Source organism: Cibotium barometz, chromosome 40, assembly GCF_041138505.1.
Source record: "Cibotium barometz isolate CiBa-2024 chromosome 40, ASM4113850v1, whole genome shotgun sequence".
Taxonomy (NCBI): Eukaryota; Viridiplantae; Streptophyta; class Polypodiopsida; order Cyatheales; family Cibotiaceae; genus Cibotium; species Cibotium barometz.
In genome coordinates, this window is record NC_141085.1 from 17576935 (window position 1) to 17592906 (window position 15972).

The 15972-nt window shown below is 49.8% G+C and overlaps 1 protein-coding gene across 2 annotated transcripts in view; it reads right to left on the reverse strand.

Moving 5' to 3' along the window:
• The window catches only part of ENOC (cytosolic enolase), a 77828-nt gene that overhangs the window by 55412 nt on the left and 6444 nt on the right, over window positions 1-15972 (reverse strand). For both annotated transcript variants that reach the window (XR_015262797.1, XM_086779344.1), the window contains exons 2-5: window positions 2286-2440; window positions 2004-2178; window positions 1740-1811; window positions 1036-1152 (exon numbers count right to left, since the gene is read on the reverse strand). Coding sequence is in view for 1 of the 2 variants with exons in the window: in XM_086779344.1 (XP_086635470.1) it covers window positions 1036-1152; window positions 1740-1811; window positions 2004-2178; window positions 2286-2440 (519 nt within the window). In the remaining variant the exon portion in view is untranslated. The remainder of the gene's footprint in view (window positions 1-1035; window positions 1153-1739; window positions 1812-2003; window positions 2179-2285; window positions 2441-15972) is intronic.

The following is a 15972-nucleotide window of genomic DNA, read 5'->3' on the forward strand; positions in this document are numbered from 1 at the left end:
CAAAAAGTTGTCCAAATGGTCATTTCTTGTGTTCACATTGTGCCCAACTTGTGTCCCAACTATCGGTGCACATACTACTAGGCACCTCCGGGCACCTATTTGGCTGCCAAAATAGCCCCAAACAGGCCATAGAAGGCAGCTAAAAGTAAAATGCATGTCCACATGGGTGATGCACGAGACATGCCACCAGCATGGCAGCCAGGTACACTTGGCGACGACTTCATCATCCATCTTCCCCTTGAACTTGGGAGGCTTCAAAAGCTTCAAGAGCCTCACGAGGCATGGCTGTAGAACCCGATAAACCAGCAGTGCCCCATTGTCAACCCGATGAAGGTGCACGAGAACCATCTAGAACATCAGGTGGAGAGGGACTCGGTGAAGGAGACCATCAGCGACACAAATGGCATCTCTCCTGCTGACCTGCTGCAAGTTCCAAATGATGACTGCCAAACCAGGAGGGAAGCTCGTCCAGCTGCTTCATGCGTGCATCCAAGGCAGCAAACAACTCCACCCCAAGGTGTTGCATTACTTCGTCCTCAGAATTGTCCGGCCCTTTCTTAGAAGCATGAGCCCGTGTAGACACAAAATTAGGAACTGCTGCTGATGCGTATGGCTAGGCCCCCGGCGCTTGGAAATGCACATTCATCTCCCACATAGGGAAGCTCTCTCTGCTGCCATCATGCTCGAGAGAACAAAGCTCTGAACTCTCCGGCTTCCATGACCAGTGATCAATAAGAAAACCCAAATAACATCTTTCCCCAAACCCATCCTTGTGCACACCTAGCCCCCCAGATGGTGTACAGGCCCCACACGTGGCTTCCCACCCCCAAGGATATATAGTCTCCGCCAGCTGTGGGGGAAAGCCCCCTTATCTCAGTCCTCTTCTCTATGTAGAGGGTGTGTAATTGGCTGCAACTTATGTCCTTTCTATAAGGATCTTACTCTAGAAAAAGTTAAGTTGCTAGCTTAAGATGGGCTGCACCACCCTTATATGGTAATAAATGAAGACACAGAAAAAAAACCACATAAATGTACCTGCATGGCTAGCTTGTTTCCAGCATGACTTCCACCATTTATGATGTTGAAAGCAGGCACAGGCAAGACAAACCTTGCATTTCCTGCAAGATCTGCAATGTGTTGGTACAAAGGAACCTGCAAACACAGTATTTTTATCAGCCATGCCATCTGTAAGACTGCATTTCTAGAACCAAGGAGGAACAAGGCTTTGTATTCTCACCTTTTTCCTTTAAAAAGATTTCAAGAAAAAATCTATGACAAAATAAAATGATATAGAAGCAGCATGAACAGCTCAACAACAATCCATGAGATACAACCTACGGCAGAAAGCGAAGTGACAACAACTTGCACAGAAACACTTAGAGAATGCTGGTCGCTCCACAGGCTGGTCTAACTCTCTTGCTGGAGGCCGCTGACCATCCAACTGGCAGTTCAACAGTTTAGAGGAAAGCTCCAGCCCTTCAAACCACCCTGACCTTAACTTTCAAGCCTTCAAGGTCTTTGGCCATTCAAGTTTTCCATATTCAGGTCAAATATCCTCAGTCGACGTGATTCTAAAAAGAGTTTACACACCTCACTTCACATGGAAATGTACAATGCACATGATTCACGTGCACAAACTAACACAATGAGCTTCTGAAAAACTAATCAAAACAAACACAAAGAGCTTCTAAAACATACTGCATGTTTCGTAAAAGAGAACCCAAGTTACCGATTCAAACCTCTTTCTCAGCAGCTCCTGCTTTGCAAACAGCCATAGAAACCGCCAGAATTGCATTTGCACCAAGATTACCCTATTCCCACCAGAAATGAGAGCTTTAGAACCTTATATAGGAATGTCTAACAAAATCTCAATGATAACATAAGAAATCCAAAAACATGCGATAGAGAGAGAAACCAGTAAACATCTTTTGGAAAGAAAGAATAAGGGGAGGGGGGAGGGGCGGTTTGGGTGGGGGCAGGGGTGGGGGTGGGAGGACACAAACCTTATTCTCGGTCTTGTCCAAATCAATCATTGACTTGTCAATCTGTGCCTGTTGTGTTGGGTCCATCCCAACCAAGGCAAGTGCAATCTTTTCATTTACATTAGCAACAGCTTTGTGTACACTTTTTCCTAGATATTTACTTTTATCACCATCACGCAACTCGACGGCTTCATATCTACATACATACCACATGAATAGCTGTGTTTGTTAGCTGCATCAACTATCAACAGTTCCATTAGAAGAGTCACGGAACCATAACGAAGGCAAACAGAATACACTTACACTCCAGTTGAAGCCCCACTAGGTACTGCAGCCCGAAACCATCCCTTACTTGTGTGAAGATCAACTTCCACTGTTGGATTGCCTCGACTGTCTAGTATTTGACGGGCAAAAACCTTTGTGATCTTTGATGATGTGGCTCTCTTCATATGATCAGACTGAAACCCAGCATCGGCCGCCGAACATACTTTTGGGTAACTATAGAAATCATTGAGTTTGCAAAAAAAAAAGACTAACAAAGATCAAATGCATCATTGTCAAGAGGACCCCCTGCTTAAATCCTGGGGTTTCTTCCAAAGAATGGGAGACACACACACCCCACCCCCCCTTTCTTCTTTTTTCTTTATTTCTCCATTTCGTGGCCAGCTGTCACCAGAAGCCTTGGGCACTTGTATCCCCTCCCCCTCTTCACTTCAGGTCCCCTGCCTTCCCTCCCCCTTATGTATCAACCAACCTTCCCTTTCCTATGATTCTTCAAGTCCCTTTAACATATACCAATGGAAAATTCAAGTTATTTCCCACTCTTCACAAAAACCAAAATGCAATCTTAACTCCATGAGGGTCTACTCGCAAAACTTCAAATCATCAACTCCATCACGCATAGCCTAAACCATGTGCTATAACAATCCCATGCATGTCATCAAAACCCAAGAGGAGATGCAAGTTCATGCATAAAGATATGTCGCCTTAGGAAACAGATCTTTATAGATAAACCATCGAACTCAGTTTCTATCACTTCTCCAAATATAATGTCATGTGCATGCTTGCCCATGTACATTCCCAGAGCTAATCCAGAAGGGGCAGCCAAGAAAAACAGATTAGAGCTAGGATTTGGAGCACAAGGTGCAGATGAGGCAGTAGGTTGGACTTGGAGCAGGACTTGGAGGACTTGGAGGGCTCAGTCGGCTGCAAGACAGCAAGGGTCGGCTATACCAGAACAAGGCAGGCTGCAGGCGCATCATGACCAAACAAGAAGGCGCAGCCCGACCAGCGTTTATTGGAGTCCGACAGCGTTTATTGGAGTCCAACAGCAATCAGCCAGCTCATCCATTGGTCAAGAGCCTATATATAGCATAAGCTGCTCATTGTTGTATTCATTCATTCCTTTATGGAATGGGTCCTTAGGGTCCTTAGAGTAGGGCAGATTTAGGTGATGTTCACCCTTTTTACAAGGCAGCCTAGGGCTGTGGACTGAGTACCTTTTTGTACCATATGAAATATACTGAACTTCCAACTATATCTCTCTCTCTCTCTCTACTCTCTCTTCATGTCTGCGTTATGCATCAGCATGTTTCCAGTAGTGTTTAGGGCTGAAAGAAGACCCCCAGAGCTTCCACGTGTTACATTGGTATCAGAGCATCAGGCTCAGCAAAGCTAAACACTGATTCAGTCCCATATGATGGTGTACAGGTCCAAGGTACAGGAAAGTACACGGATACGAAGCCCAAGGCAAGGAACACAAAATCGGGAAGAGCTCCCAGGAGGTTTGTTGGTGGTGTTCCACAAAGCCAGAGGGGATGGTAGTCCTATGAGCCAGATAGGTTCTCGAGCAACGGTCCCAAGGGAGGATTATCCTCCAAGGGGAGATGTGAGAGTGCTAGACTCATTTCTCACGAATGAAGACCAAGACAGTGTTCAGAGTCAGGGCAAGAATGGATTGGGGACTAGATGGAACAGATGCATAGATCTTATTCAGAGGCAGAGTGGTTTTGGAGCCGGGTTTTCAGAGAAAAGGGTTGCCAGGGATGGATGGATGACAGAGGGACTTCGGGAAAAGATTGGGAATATGGCCCCATAACTGCAGTCGGCCAGTGTAGGGATGCGCCGCCAGCCTCACGACTGGGTGTCAGAATATGCAGCGGAAATGATATCCAAACTTGGGTAGACAAGAGCAAGTAGACTGCAGAAAATAATCAGCACAAGAAACACTGAGAGATGTGTGTAAACTCTTCTCTATACACAAGATCCCGGAGATAACTGAATGAGAAAGTGGAGGAGGATGGGGGGGAATATATACAAGCCCATGAGGGCAGTCGGCCAGCTCTGGAAGAGGCCCACGACTCAAAAAATGTCCACGACTGCTGAAAAACAGCAGTCGACCAGCATCTGGTGCCCCACATCTGCTCAGAACAAGTCGGCCAGCACTCAGATAGCCCACGACTGCTACAGATGCAGTCGGCCAGCCTCAGAGTGGTCCTGGCATCACCTGGCAGCCCTCCAGCCACTAGGAAAAAATGGGAAAAATAGGGAAAAAATATGGGGAGTGTGGAAAAATGATATACGGGCGGGCACACCCACAACAGAGGCCCTGGTGTATACAAATAGACAGGAGATGACTTCTAACACCCCCTCTCAGCTCCTGGCTGTGTAACCAACCCCAGGGAGCTGGAGTGCCGCCTGAGCGTAGCCTGAGGTAGAGACTTCGTGAAGAGGTCCGCCGCATTGTCCTCCGTCGAACAATAAAGTAGCAAGATGTCACCCGCCAAGATCTTCTCACGAACAAAGTGATACTGTATCTCTATATGCTTGGTCCGGGCATGGAAAACCAGGTTCCGAGCAATAGCTATACAACTCTGGTTATCACACTGGATGACTGTGGGCTCCCTCTGTGGAAACCCCATCTCGCCAAGCAGCCTCCGCAGCCATACAACCTCACAAGCAGCACCACAAGCAGCCCGATACTCTGCCTCTGTCGAAGAAAGGGCAATAGTCGGCTGCTTCTTGCTGCTCCACGAAACCGCTCCTGAGCCGAGGGTAAAAGTGTATCCTGAAGTAGATCTCCTCGTGTCTGGATCTCCTCCCCAATCTGAGTCACTCCAACCTTGGAGCTTGACTCCATTCCCTCCTGTGTAAAAGAGTCCCAGATCCTTCGTACTCTGCAGATACCGCAAGATTCGCAATCCTGCGTCCCAATGAGTCTTCAATGGCGTCTGCATAAAAGAGCTCAACAGCCCCACGGAGAAGCTCAAGTCTAATCTGGTGTTCAGCAACCAGATCAATGAACCAACCAGCTTCCGGTACTGCGAGGCATCAACTGGCTCACAAGGATCTGTAACGGTTAACTTTGTGTTCGGGTCCATCGGCGAAGTAATAGGCTTGCAGTTCTCCATCCCAAAGGCCTCAAGCAACTCATGAACATACCGCTGCTGAGAGACGAAAAACCCCCTCTGGGTCTGCCAGATCTCCAATCCCAAGAAGAAGTGGAGTAAGCCTAAGTCGGTCATCTCAAACTCCTGTGACAAGGCAGCCTTCGTCACTCCGATGTGCTCCACATGACCGCCGGTGAGAATGAGATCATCCACATAAAGGATGATGAGTGTGACCATGCCGCGTTCCCGAAAGAGATACAGGTTCGGATCTGCAACCGATCTCTGGAATCCAGTCCGAATAAAGAAGGAATCAATCTTCTGATTCCAAGCCCGCGGAGCCTGCTTAAGACCATACAAGGCCTTACGTAACCTGTAAACCATCCCTTCCGATCCTGGAACAATGAAGCCTGGAGGCTGCTCAACGTACACCTCCTCCTGCAGGTCACCATTAAGGAACGCCGATTTTACATCCATCTGGTACACGGGCCACCTCTGAGAAGAAGCAAGGGCAAGAACGGTCCGAATCGTGGTCATCCGCGCTGTCAGTGCAAAGGTATCCTCGTAGTCGATGCCTGGCCGCTGAGCATAACCCTTAGCCACGAGCCTGGCTTTGTGTTTGTCCACCGACCCATCAGCCGCGTACTTGGTCTTAAAGACCCATTTGACACCAATGACTGACCGCTTCGACGGCCTCGGTACCAACTCCCAAGTGTTGTTCTTCTCGATGGCGTCAAGTTCCACCTGCATGGCTTCCCTCCAAGTATCCTGTGAAAGGGCTTCCTTTACGGAAGTGGGCTCTTTATCCCGCATGATACGAGACATAAGAGCATAGTTCACCTGAAGAAGCTCCGCCGTGTTGCTTCTATCTCGAACTCGATGTGATCTTCGAGGGCCGTCCTCTGTGGTCCACTCGGAGGGTAGCTCCGTGACACCTGACTCCCGAAGGGTGTCCATCAACCACCTAGGTACTCGAACAGATCGTGGAGCCTCCTGTGGTCGCGGGGGCTCAACTCCAGCTGCGGGCTCAACCTCCTGTGATGACTGAGGTGGATCAACTGGAGTGATAGACTGGGAATCATCATCAGACTCTGGATCTCCAAGAAGTGGCGGCTCCTCGACAGTGGATGCTGGAACATGCTCGTCAAAGACCACATCCCGGCTGACAACAATCTCGTTCCTCTCTGGATCATACAACCTGTATCCCTTGGAAAGAGAGTTATACCCCACAAATACCAGCTTGCGGGACTTGGAGTCAAGCTTCCCCCTCTGCTTCTTCGGAATATGTACATACGCGTCACTCCCAAAGACACGGAAGTGCGAGACATCGGGTTTCCTGCCAAAATATGCCTCAAATGAAGTCATATGGGGTACAGAAGTCGTCGGAGAGCGGTTAATGGTATGGACAGCTGTCGCCACAGCCTCACCCCACAATGGACGAGGAAGATCTCGATGCTCCAGCATGGTCCTCGCCATCTCCACCACAGTCCTGTTCTTACGTTCAACAACTCCATTCTCCGAAGGCGATCCGGTATTGGCCAATTCCCTCTTGATGCCATGATCTGCACAAAACCGAAAGAATACAGTCGAGGAGAATTCCCCTCCTTTGTCAGCCCTGAGAGTCTCGACCTGAAATCCAGACTCTTTCTCCACCATCACGTGCCAATCCTTGAACCGAGCAAAAGCCTGGTCCTTCTGTGAAAGAAAGTAGACCCACGTGAATCTGGTACAATCATCAACAAGCAGCATGAAGTAGAGAGATCCTCCCAAGGATGGTATCTGCTGTGGTCCACACAAGTCAGTGTGAATCAACTCCAAAGGTTTCGAAGCCCGCCTGGAAGCCTGCTTCGGAAAGGATTCCCTGTGCTGCTTACCACGTATGCAAGAACTGCAGCGTCCTTGCCTACTACCAACATCTGGCAAGCCAACCACCATCTGGTCCCGGAAGGCGCGCCGCAAAGCATCCACATTCAAGTGGCCAAAACGAAAGTGCCACAAGTCTCCGACCTGAGAGCCTGTGAGTGAGGAGAGTGCAGAGAGTTTGTAGATACCGTTCTCCACACCGCCTTCCCAAACAACTTTGCCTGTCTCACGGTCCCTTAGAGCAACTGAATGCTCCTCAAATTCCACCCGAAAGCCAGTCTTGCATACCTCATGCACTGACAAAAGATGAAAGCCCAGAGCAGGGACATAAAGAACACGGGAAGCATGCTTGCCCCCCTTGCCGTCGGGAATGATCTCCATCCGGCCCTCACTATGAATCGGAATAGTGGAATTATCACCAATAAAGATACGACCTGACTGCCGCTTCAGATCCAGGAAGAAGTCACGGGATGGAGTCATGTGCCTGGAAGCACCACTGTCGAGAATCCATTCCCGAGTATCCTTTGCGGTGAAGCCAACTGCCTCCTCGCTCGAAGACGATGAATCATCGGAGTCCACCATCTCCAAGTGCACAAATGCCGGAGTCTTCGCAGCTGAGGCTGAGGACTCAGCACTCTTCCCTATCCGCTTAGGGCACTTCCTCCAGTAGTGGCCTTTCTCGCCACAATCATTACACGATCTTTCGGCCTTCAGCTTCTCTCGTTCTGGATCAGGCTTCTTCTCGGAAGACTTATCTGATGAAGCCTTCCCTTTGCCCTTGTTGGTATTACGGCCTTTCGACCGTTGGCCAGTTAAGGCCTCCGAACCTCCGCCGTGAGGAGGGTTCGTGAAACGTTCCTCCTGGTCCAAGACCATTGGCACAAGCTCCTCCCAAGTAATGGTGCTGAGCCTGCCACTCGTGATCAACGAGGAATAGAAAGCAGAATACTGACCAGGCAAGTGGGAAAGTAACGTGATGGCCATATCTTCGGACGATATCTCTTTCCCAGCTTGAAGGACTTCCTGCTGAAGGGCCTGCAGCTTGTTAATGTGTTCCCGCATCGTCGAAGACTTTGCAGGGTTCATAACCCGCATCTGCACTTCCAAGGATATCCGCTTCATGGGTGATACCCTGTTGTACAAAGAAGCCAAGTGCTCCCATATGCCTCGTGCCAGCGTCATGTGCTTCACATGGTTGATCACCTATGGTGTGCAATTGAGGAATATAAATGACCGGACCCTGGCGTTGACACGGTCCCACATTTGTGCCTGTGCCTCTCGGTCCTTCCTCGCGGATAAAACCTCCCCTTCCTCAGCTTCCGGCCTTGGCACCCCTTTGACAATAAAATCAGCAAGACCATATGACTCCAGAACTGACTCCATCATGACCTTCCAGATGCCATAATTGGACCCGTCCAACTGCCGATCCACTGGGAACGTGGGAAGAGTCGGAATCTTCACGTGCTTCTCTGCCATCTCGAGTAAATCCGCCATCTCGGAGAGTAACCTGAAAGGGTGGGTGGGTGGGAAAAATCTGAAAATCAAAAAATATGCAAGTGGCTGTCCAGCCCCTCTGCCCGCCTTCCTCTTGCACCTTCACTTCCCGTTCAGCCCGAAACAGTCCACCGATCAGCAACCTGTTGCTCCCCCTCTTGCTCAGAAAAACGCCCAAGATCTGCTAGAGCCTAGGGCTCTGATACCATGTCAGAATATGCAGCGGAAATGATATCCAAACTTGGGTAGACAAGAGCAAGTAGACTGCAGAAAATAATCAGCACAAGAAACACTGAGAGATGTGTGTAAACTCTTCTCTATACACAAGATCCCGGAGATAACTGAATGAGAAAGTGGAGGAGGATGGGGGGGAATATATACAAGCCCATGAGGGCAGTCGGCCAGCTCTGGAAGAGGCCCACGACTCACAAAATGTCCACGACTGCTGAAAAACAGCAGTCGGCCAGCATCTGGTGCCCCACATCTGCTCAGAACAAGTCGGCCAGCACTCAGATAGCCCACGACTGCTACAGATGCAGTCGGCCAGCCTCAGAGTGGTCCTGGCATCACCTGGCAGCCCTCCAGCCACTAGGAAAAAATGGGAAAAATAGGGAAAAAATACGGGGAGTGTGGAAAAATGATATACGGGCGGGCACACCCACAACAGAGGCCCTGGTGTATACAAATAGACAGGAGATGACTTCTAACACTGGGTCCTTCGAGTCGGCCAGCCAAGAAAAACATCCACGACCCCAACAGAGAAGGTCGGCCAGCTCCAGTTGATCCTGCTAGCAAATGGTAGCCACCCACACCACGGAAAAATGGGGAAAAAATACGGGGAGTGAGGAAAAATGAGAAAACACCTATACAGGGCAGGCACACCCACAACAGAGGCCCTGGTGTCTGATAAAGACAGGAGATGACTTTTAACACCCCCTCTCAGCTCCTGGCTGTGAAATCAACCCTAGGGAGCTAGAGTGCCGCCTGAGCGTAGCCTGAGGTAGAGACTTCGTTAAGAGGTCCCCCGCATTGTCCTTTGTTGAACAATAAAGGAGCAAGATGTCACCAACCAAGATCTTCTCACATACAAAGTGATATTGTATCTCCATGTGCTTGGTCTGGGCATGGAAGACCGGGTTCCGAGCAATAGCTATACAACTCTGGTTATCACACTGGATGACTGTGGGCTCCTTCTGTGGAAACCCAATCTCGCCTAGCATCCTCCGCAGCCACACAACCTCGCAAGCAGCACCACAAGCAGCCCAGTACTCTGCCTCTGTCGAAGATAGGGCAATAGTTGGCTGCCTCTTACTGCTCCAAGAAACCGCTCCTGAGCCGAAGGTAAAACTGTAACCTAAAGTAGATCTCCTCGTGTCTGGAGCTCCTCCCCAATCTGAGTCACTCCAACCTTGGAGTCTGACTCCATCCCCTCCTGCGTAAAAGAGTCCTAGATCCTTCGTACTCTGCAGATACCGCAAGATCTGCAATCCTGCGTCCCAATCAGACTTCAATGGAGTCTGCATAAAAGAGCTCAACAGTCCCACGGAGAAGCTCAAGTCCAATCTGGTGTTCAGCAACTAGATCAATGACCCAACCAACTTCCGATACTGCGGGGCATCAACTGGCTCACAAGGATCATTAACAGTTAACTTTGTGTTTGGGTCCATCGGCGAAGTAATAGGCTTGCAGTTCTCCATCCCAAAGGCCTCAAGCAACTCATGAACATACCGCTGCTGAGAGACAAAAAAACCCCTCTGGGTCTGCCAAATCTCCAATCCCAAGAAGAAGTGGAGTAAGCCTAGGTCGGTCATCTCAAACTCCTTTGACAAGGCAGCCTTCGTCACGCCAATGTGCTCCATATGACCGCCGGTGAGAATGAGATCATCCACATAAAGGATGATAATCGTAACCATGCCGCGTTCCCGAAAGAGATACAGGTTGGGATCTGCAACCGTCTCTGAAAACCAGTCCAAACAAAGAAGGAATCAATCTTCTGATTCCAAGCCCTGGGAGCCTGCTTAAGACCATACAAGGCCTTACGTAACCTATAAACCATCCCTTCTGATCCTGGAACAACAAATCCTGGAGGCTGCTCAACATACACCTCCTCCTGCAGGTCACCATTAAGGAACGCAAGGGCGAGAAGAAGAAGCAAGGGCAAGAACGGTCTGAATCGTAGTCATCCGTGCTGTCGATGCAAAGGTATCCTCCTAGTCGATGCCTAGCCGCTGAGCATAACCTTTAGCCACAAGTCTGGCTTTGTGTTTGTCCACCGACCCATCTGACGCATATTTGGTCTTAAAGACCCATTTGACACCAATGATTGACCGTTTCGACGGCCTCGGTACCAACTCCCATGTTCTGTTCTTCTCGATGGCATCAAGTTCCACCTGCATGAATGTAGAAATCATCCTCTCTGTCCGTGTAAGTCTGCACACTGAGACGCAATTTCCCAATGATCGGTGTAACCTCAACCGAATGTCTAGGACAAGCCAAAGTAGCCTCATGCAACACACCCATCTCCTCTAGTTTAATGCCCAACTTTGCTGCAAGCTCGGGGGTGATGAAGTTTGCACGAGCCCCAGGATCGAAAAAGATCAAAACCTCCTGATCTCGAAGTCTTCCCCATGCTTTACACAACTCTGAAGATGCATTCCCTTGCTTCAACCCTATCAAGTCAGCTCCTAGTCCAACATACGGTTTCTGTTTCTTTGCTTTAGGCTCTTCTTGTGAGTCATTTGCGTTTTTAAGTGCTCTCTTCGGACACCTATAGTACCGATGTCCCTCTTCTCCAAACAAGAGAAACATTTGTTAGCAGCTATAAGTTATTTCTTTTCTTCATTCGTTCTTTGAGGTAAGGGTGTCAATAGTGCGCAACAGAAATGATAACCAAACTTGAGACCACAAGAGCAAGTAGAGTGCAGAAAATAGACAGCACAAGAGAAGGAGAGAGATAGGCGTATAACTCTTCTCTATATACAAGATCCCGAGAAATATCTGAATGAGTACAATGTGGGGCAATGGGGCCTATTTATATGGCCCCATCATGCAGTCGGCCAGCACTAGTGGCCCTCACGACTGGGCACATCCAGTCGGCCAGCAGAGAAAAATACCACAACCCCTCTTGATGAAGTCGGCCAGCTCCTAGTACACATGAGTGCAGTCGGCCAGCATCAGAGGCTCCTACCAGCCTGTGGTGGCAGCCACCCACATCATGGAAAAAAATGGGGAAAAAATACAGGGAGTGAGGAAAAATGATAAAACACCTATACAGGGCGGGCACACCCACAACAGAGGCCCTGGTGTCTGATAAAGACAGCAGATGACTTCTAACACCCCCTCTCAGCTCTTGGCTGTGAAACCAACCACAGGGAGCTGGGGTGCCGCCTGAGCAAATCGTGAGATAGCAACTTCGTGCAGAGGTCCACCGTACTGTCCTCCGTCGAACAGAACTCTAGCAAGATGCCATCAACAACGATCTGTTCACGAACAAAGTGCCTCTGGATGAACATGGGTTCCTCCAGTGGAAGCCCAATCCTGCAATGCAACCTCTGCAACCTCTGCAACCTCACAAGCAGCATCACAAGCAGCCTGGTACTCTGCCTCTGTCGTCGACAAGGCAAAAGATGACTGCCTCTTACTGCTCCATAAAACTGCTCCTGGGCCTGAAGTAGATCTCCTCGTGTCCGGATCTCCTCCCCAAACTGAGTCACTCCCACCGTGGAGTCGGACTCCATCAATCAATCCCCCTCCTGTGTACAAGAGTCCATGATTCTTCGCATGCCGCAGAAACCACAGGATACGCAATCCTGCCTCCCAAAGAGTCATCTGCAACCATGAGCTCAACAGCCTCATCAGGAAGCTCACGTCCAATCTAGTGTCTATCAACAAGATCAATGAACCATTCTGCTTCTAAGTCAAAGAGGCATCACACTGCTCACAAGGATCAACACCTGTTACGGTGAAAAACCAAGTCCTGAAACCTGGTGAAGACCATGCAAGGCCTTCTGAAACCTGTCAACCACCCCCTCTGAATCCGGAACCACAAAGCCTCGGGTATGCACCTCCTTCTGCAAGTAATCAACTGCCACCTGTTTGGCTTTCCGAAAGGTCCCCGTGGAAAGAACTGTCAGAATACGCAACGGAGATGATGACCAGATCTGGGAACACGAGCAAAAAACGCATGCAAAAAAACAGTACAAGAGAGAGAGAGATGTAGGCGTGTAACTCTGCTCTGATATACACAAGAAGATCTCGATATGATACAATTGTGGTATGGGGGCCGGGGGCCTATTTATATGCCCCCAGATGGGCAATCGACCTGCTGAAAAAGCCTCCACGACTGTAGCATCAGTCGGCCAGCACTGAATGAAGCCCACGACTGTATATGCCCAGTCGGCCAGCAGTACAGAGGTCCACGACTGCTGTTGGGCAGTCGGCCAGTCACCTGTCTGCTAATGGGTCAGTCGGCCAGCTACTCGGTGCTCCTGCCAACTCAGAACTGCCTCCCAACCCACACAAAAAATGGGAAAAATAGGGGAAAAATGCAGAGTGGGGAAAAATGATAAAACACCTCATAAGGGCGGGCACACCCACAACAAAGGCCCTGGTGTATAAAACTGGACAGGAGATGACTTCTAACACCCCCTCTCAGCTCCTGGCTGTGAAACCAACCACATGGAGCTGGGGTGCCGCTTGAGCAAATCCTGAGAGAGCGACTTCGTGAAGAGGTCCACCGTACTCTTCCGTCGAACAGAATTCTAGCAGGATGTCATCACCAATGATCTGTTCACGAACAAAGTGCCTCTGGATGACCATGGGTTCCTCCAGTGGAGCCCAAACCTGCAATGCAACCTCTGCATCCGCACCACCTCACAAGCAGCATCACAAACAGCCCGGTACTCTGCCTCTGTGCTCGACAAGGCAAAAGATGACTACTTCTTACTGCTCCATAAAACTGCTCCTAGGCTTGAAGTAGATCCCCTCGTGTCCGGATCTCCTCCGCAAACCGAGTCACTCCAACCGTGGAGTCGGACTCCATCCAGCAATCCCCCTCCTGTGTAAAAGAGTCCATGATCCTTCGCATGCCGCCGAAACCACAGGAAACGCAATCCTGCCTCCCAAAGAGACATCTGCAACCATGAGCTCAACCGCCTCATCAGGAAGCTCCCGTCCAATCTGGTGTCCATCAACCAGATCAATGAACCATACAGCTTCTGGGTCAAAGAGGCATCACACTGCTCACAAGGATCAACACCTGTTACGGTGCACAAACAAGTCCTGGAAACCTCCTAAAGACCACGCAAGGCCTTCTGAAACCTGTCAATCCGGAACCACAAAGCCTGGAGAAACCACCTCCTTCTGCAAGTAAGCACCTGCCACCTGCCTGGCTTTCCGAAAGGTCCCCGTGGAAAGAACATCCTCATCTACTGGAGGTTCTTTGTCCCGAACACGACGAGACATCAGAGCATAAGTGACCTGTTCAGTTTCCTCTGACTCACGAACACAAGAACCACCAACCTCAGTACTGGAAAGTTCCTACCAACTGCTGCCATTTACTGGTAAGCTATCCACCATCTGGTCCCGGAAAGCCCGCACCTGCAGCGTATCCACACACAAGTGGCCATTACCAAACTGCCACTCATCACAACCCTGAGGACCTGGGAGAGAGAGTGCTGAAAGCTTGTAAACTCCATTCTCCACTCCACCTTCCCAAACCACTTGGCCTGTTGCTTTGTCCCGAAGAGCAACAAAATGCTCATCAAACTCCACCCGTACGCCAGTCTTGCAAACCTGATGCATTGACAACAGATGAAAACCAAGTGCCGGAACATACAACACCTGGGAGGAATGCTTCCCCCCTCTGCCATCGGGAACTATCTCCATCCTGCCCTCACTGTGAACTAGGATAGTGGACGTATCCCCAGTGAGAATATGACCAGAAAGCCTGCAGAGATCCTGTAAACCGGAACGGGAAGGAGTCATGTGCCTGGAAGCACCACTATCGAGAATCCACTCCCGAGTATCCGTTGCAGAGAATCCTCCAATCTCCTCCCTGCCTGAGGAAAATGAAACATCGGTGTCCATCACCTCCAGGTGCACAAAAGCCGGAGTCTTCATGATTGTTGCTGAGGAGTCTTCACCCTTCTCGGTCTTCCACTTGGGACACTGCCTCCAATAGTGGGATGAAGCCTTCCCTTTCCCGAGTTACGGGGCCTTTCGACCATTGGCCAGTTAAGGCCTCCGAACCTTCACCCTGAGGAGGGTTCGTGAATCGTTCCTCCTGGTCCAAGACCATTGGCACAAGCTCCTCCCAAGTAATGGTGCTGAGCCTGCCACTCGTAATCAACGAGGAATAGAAAGCAGAATACTAACCAGGCAAGTGGGACAGCAAAGTGATGGCCATGTCTTCAGATGATATCTCTTTCCCAGCTTGTAGGACTTCCTGCTGAAGGGCTTGCAGCTTGTTAATGTGTTTCCGCATCGTCGAGGACTTTGCAAGGTTCAAAACCCGCATCTGCACTTCCAAGGAGATCCGTTTCATGGGTGATACCTGTTATACAAAGAAGCCAAGTGCTCCCATATGCCTCTCGCCAGCGTCATGTGCTTCACATGATTGATCACTTGTGGTGTGCAGTTGAGAAAGATAAACGAACGGACCCTGGCGTTGACACGATCCCACATCTGTGTCTAAGCCTCCCGGTCCTTTCGGGTTGACGGTAACTCCCCTTCCTCTACTTCAGGCCGTGGAACACCAACAACGACGAAATCTGTGAGCTCGTAAGACTCCAGTACAGATTCCATCATAACCTTCCATATGCCGTAGTTGCTCCCGTCCAACTGACGGTCCACCGGGAACGTGGGGAGTGTCGAGATCTTCACATGTCTCTCGGCCATCTCTAACAGATCTGCCATTGCGGGGATGTACTCTGAAAAGGGTGGGTGGGTGGGAACAAAGAAGAACTAATACCTGCAAGTGGCTGTCCAGCAAATCAGCCCGCCATCCACTTGCTTCTCCTCTTCCCGAACAGTCCAAAACAGTCCACCAATCAGCAACACAACAGTCCCCCTCTTGCTCACACAAATCCCAAGAACTATCTAGAGCCTAGGCTCTGATACCATGTCAGAATACGCAGCGGAGATGATGACCAGATCTGGGAACACGAGCAAAAAACGCATGCAGAAAAACAGCACAAGAGAGAGAGAGATGTAGGCGTGTAACTCTACTCTGATATACACAAGAAGAT